The following is a 3,700-nucleotide window of genomic DNA, read 5'->3' on the forward strand; positions in this document are numbered from 1 at the left end:
TTAATTATGAACTTAGAGATATAAGAATTACTGTGCTACAATGTTTCTAATTATTCTGGATATTCTGGATGTGTGAGTGATCATCACGAATTGCTGCATTTTGCCTCAATAACATAGCATCACATTGATAGATCCCCCTCTGGAGTCAGCATAATATTGTTCCACTCGCAGTTCATCTGGAAAATCTGCATCTTTAGCTGGAGCTTTTACCTTGTAGCTTTAATCGGAACTTGATTGCATCCCTTGCCATTTTGATGATTCAGTTCCATGCCTTGGCTGATTTAGCATCAATCTTGTTGAAGATAGATCCTCATTCTCTCAGTTCTTATGTGCAGATAGCCAAAACTATTGTATTAAGGATTGTTCCGGTGAGCTGAAGAACAATCCTTGATGTTTTCAAAACTGTTCATCACTCCTAAATTAAATCTAATTGAAAAATACCTATAATTCTGATTCAGTTCAAATTTTAAAAACTGTTCCTTCAAATGAATTGAATTTAGATTGTAACAATAATTGCAGATGTGTTATATCAAAAATCTTACTTTTCTTTTTTTTTAAATTACAGATGAATGTGTTTTAAGGAGAGTAGCTCTGGCTCCGGACATCAAGATAGGAGGCAAATCGGCTTTATTTGCCATTGTTTCTGTTTTGATCATTTTAATTATTGGTATTGGTATATTTCTTTTTCTGAAGTTACATTCGAAAGCAAAGTACACTCACAAAGCTGGTTATGAAAAATTGTCCAATCCAGCCAAATCCACTCCAGTTTATAATGCTTGCAGGGATAGTATTAGTTTTCAAGATAATCAAGGAATTGACTACATGGATCGTCAGGAAGAACTGCGTGATGAAGATGATGATGATGATGATATTGTCTACATGGGGCAAGATGGAACTGTTTACCGTAAATTTAAGTATGGTTTGTTAGATGAAGATGAAGATGAACTAGAGTATGATGATGAAAGCTATTCCTTTAGGTAAAGGAATGCTAATTTCATTTTTGTTTCTCTGTACTTTCTAAATGAAGTTCTGTATTTACTCCAGTTACATAGTATATCACCAATTTAAGATACTGAGAAGGGAGTTCTGTGAGTGCGATAATTGCTCACCTGTTCTCAACTTATGCAAACATGATATAAGGCACCTAAATTACTGATAGGATTCATAAACCAAAACAATGTTTTTTAATACATATTTTCCCCCAAAATGCCCATCAGCTATTTAGATTTCCAATTTCTCCAGAAAGTTTACATATTATAATGATACATAGCTGGTTATCAGGCAATAGAACTTCCAATATTGAACTGACTTTTGTTCCATGGCATCAATATATCAGATAATATATCAAATTATCTTCTTTTAAATTAAGGAATGAATTTACAATTATGGTACACAGTAATAATGAATATACAACATCTTTAAAATTTTATTCAATGTACTATTAGTAATGTTTTTCCATTAAATAATGTAGTACAAAACCATTGGCAAAACTTTGCCCACACAACAGTCAAAGCATTCTGTGAAGCCAAGTGCACCATGAAGTGTCAGTGTATTTATGTGTATCAGAGCTCTTCCTCTTGTAGAACTGGAAATATAATTTGCATTACCTCTAGAGTTCTTTTTCATTAAGACTGAACCTGGAATCTTTCATTCATTTTCATTTTGTTGCAAACTAGATCATTGAAGATGTGATAAATTTTAAAGACTGTTAATTTTTAATTAACAATGAATGATTCGCTGCTGCTACATCATGGCAGGAGTAAGATACCCATCTTAGACAGTAATTTGTGGAAAACACATACAAAATGCTGGAGAAAATCAGCAGTTCAGGCAGCATCTATGGAAAAGATTAAACAGTTGATATTTCAGACAGTGAATGATATTGGCCCAAAACGTCAACTGTTTACTCTTCTCCATAGATTCTCCATATCTGATCTGAGTTCCTGCAGCATTTCGTGTGCTGATTTGGATCTCTAGAATCCGCAGATTTTCTAGAATTTGTGGAAGAGTTTGTGTTGAAGAGGATATATTAAAAGATTACTTGCTAGCAATATACTCATGTTCATAACAGAGTATAGTAACCCCAGCAGACAGCAAGAACTGAAGTTTCATGAAGCCAAATCTGATCACAATAGTCACTCAAACGGTAATAATGTTATTGCATTTTTTTAAATCTCCTTTGGTATCAAGTAATTTGCTGAGGAACAATCACGATGCAAAACGATAATCAGATAGCAATGGCAGATTTGCCGTTTAACTGAATTTTATATAGCATAATGGCAAAGATTATAAAAAGGAGACAACTGTCTATTAAAAAAATTGAAATTAACAATATAAAATGTTGATGGATACTGTAGAATTGTAGTATCAAAGAAAGTTCTGAGATACCAAGGCATTTTCTACTCCAAAACCTTTTGCTTGCATGATAGTTTCTAATACAGTTGCCTAACTTGGAACTTACTTTTTGAATTTATTTACAAGAAATATTATTACTTGCTGAACTTTGAGTTTTTCATAATCCTAGAGGCAATGTATTTTTTAAAAAAAATTAGCATAGCATTAGGAACAAAATATTGGAAACAATCAACACAGTTTCTATTGAAGATTTCCTGCATTGCAGGTAGTTTTGCTCTATTCTAAAGTATGATTATTCAGACATGATATAGTTAGGAGCTTATTCATTCATTTTAGTTTTCCATGATGTTTCGTGTTGTCAGCAAGTTGTAGTTTTTGAAGGACATATAATCAGGAGAGGATATTTATTTGATTATGTTTCTCATTAAAAATAATTCTTTACTTTTATATTGAACTGAATGATGTACATATATCATGAGCCTTACAGCCTAACTGGTGAGGAATGAAATCTGTGCCGATTTAAAAAATTAGAATATTTCATGTGGTCATAGGGAACTTGTCAATGAAAGGCAGTTGGGTTTATAGACAATAGGTGCAGAAGTAGACCATTCGGCCCTTCGAGCCTGCACCGCCATTTTGAGATCATGGCTGATCAACTACTATCAATACCCTTGATTCCCCTATCCATAAGAAACCTATCCAGCTCCTTCTTGAAAGCATCCAGAGAATTGGCCTCCACTACCTTCCGAGGCAGAGCATTCCAGACCCCCACAACTCTCTGGGAGAAGTAGTTTTTCCTTAACTCTGTCCTAAATGGCCTACCCCTTATTCTCAAACCATGCCCTCTGGTACTGGACTCTCCCAGCATCTGGAACATATTTCCTGCCTCTATCTTGTCCAATCCCTTAATAATCTTATATGTTTCAATCAGCTCCCCTCTCAATCTCCTTAATTCCAGCGTGTACAAGCCCAGTCTCTCTAACCTCTCTGCGTAAGAGACATCCCTGGAATTAACCTCGTGAATCTACACTGCACTTCCTCTACAGCGAGGATGTCCTTCCTTAACCCTGGAGACCAAAACTGTACACAATACTCCAGGTGTGGTCTCACCAGGGCTCTGTACAAATGCAAGAGGATGTCCTTGCTCTTGTACTCAATTCCCTTTGTAATAAAGGCCAACATTCCATTAGCCTTCTTCACTGCCTGCTGCACTTGCTCATTCACCTAAAGTTAAATTAAAGTTAGGCATTTAATGGCCAGTTCACTATGGTATGTGAAAAGACTTAATTTGCTTTTATGAAAAATTCCCAGTTGTTGAACAGAAAACAAATGTTCCATTTTCAAA

The 3,700-nt window shown here is 34.9% G+C and overlaps 1 protein-coding gene across 1 annotated transcript in view; it reads left to right on the forward strand.

Moving 5' to 3' along the window:
- Positions 1-1,612, forward strand: part of pcsk5b (proprotein convertase subtilisin/kexin type 5b) — a 319,262-nt gene extending 317,650 nt beyond the window's left edge. Inside the window, exon 37 of the mRNA XM_059969732.1 lies at positions 566-1,612. Coding sequence (XP_059825715.1) covers positions 566-981 — 416 coding nt within the window. The 3' untranslated portion in view covers positions 982-1,612. The remainder of the gene's footprint in view (positions 1-565) is intronic.
- The last annotated feature ends 2,088 nt before the right edge of the window (positions 1,613-3,700 follow it).

Source organism: Hypanus sabinus, chromosome 5 (genome assembly GCF_030144855.1).
Source record: "Hypanus sabinus isolate sHypSab1 chromosome 5, sHypSab1.hap1, whole genome shotgun sequence".
Taxonomy (NCBI): Eukaryota; Metazoa; Chordata; class Chondrichthyes; order Myliobatiformes; family Dasyatidae; genus Hypanus; species Hypanus sabinus.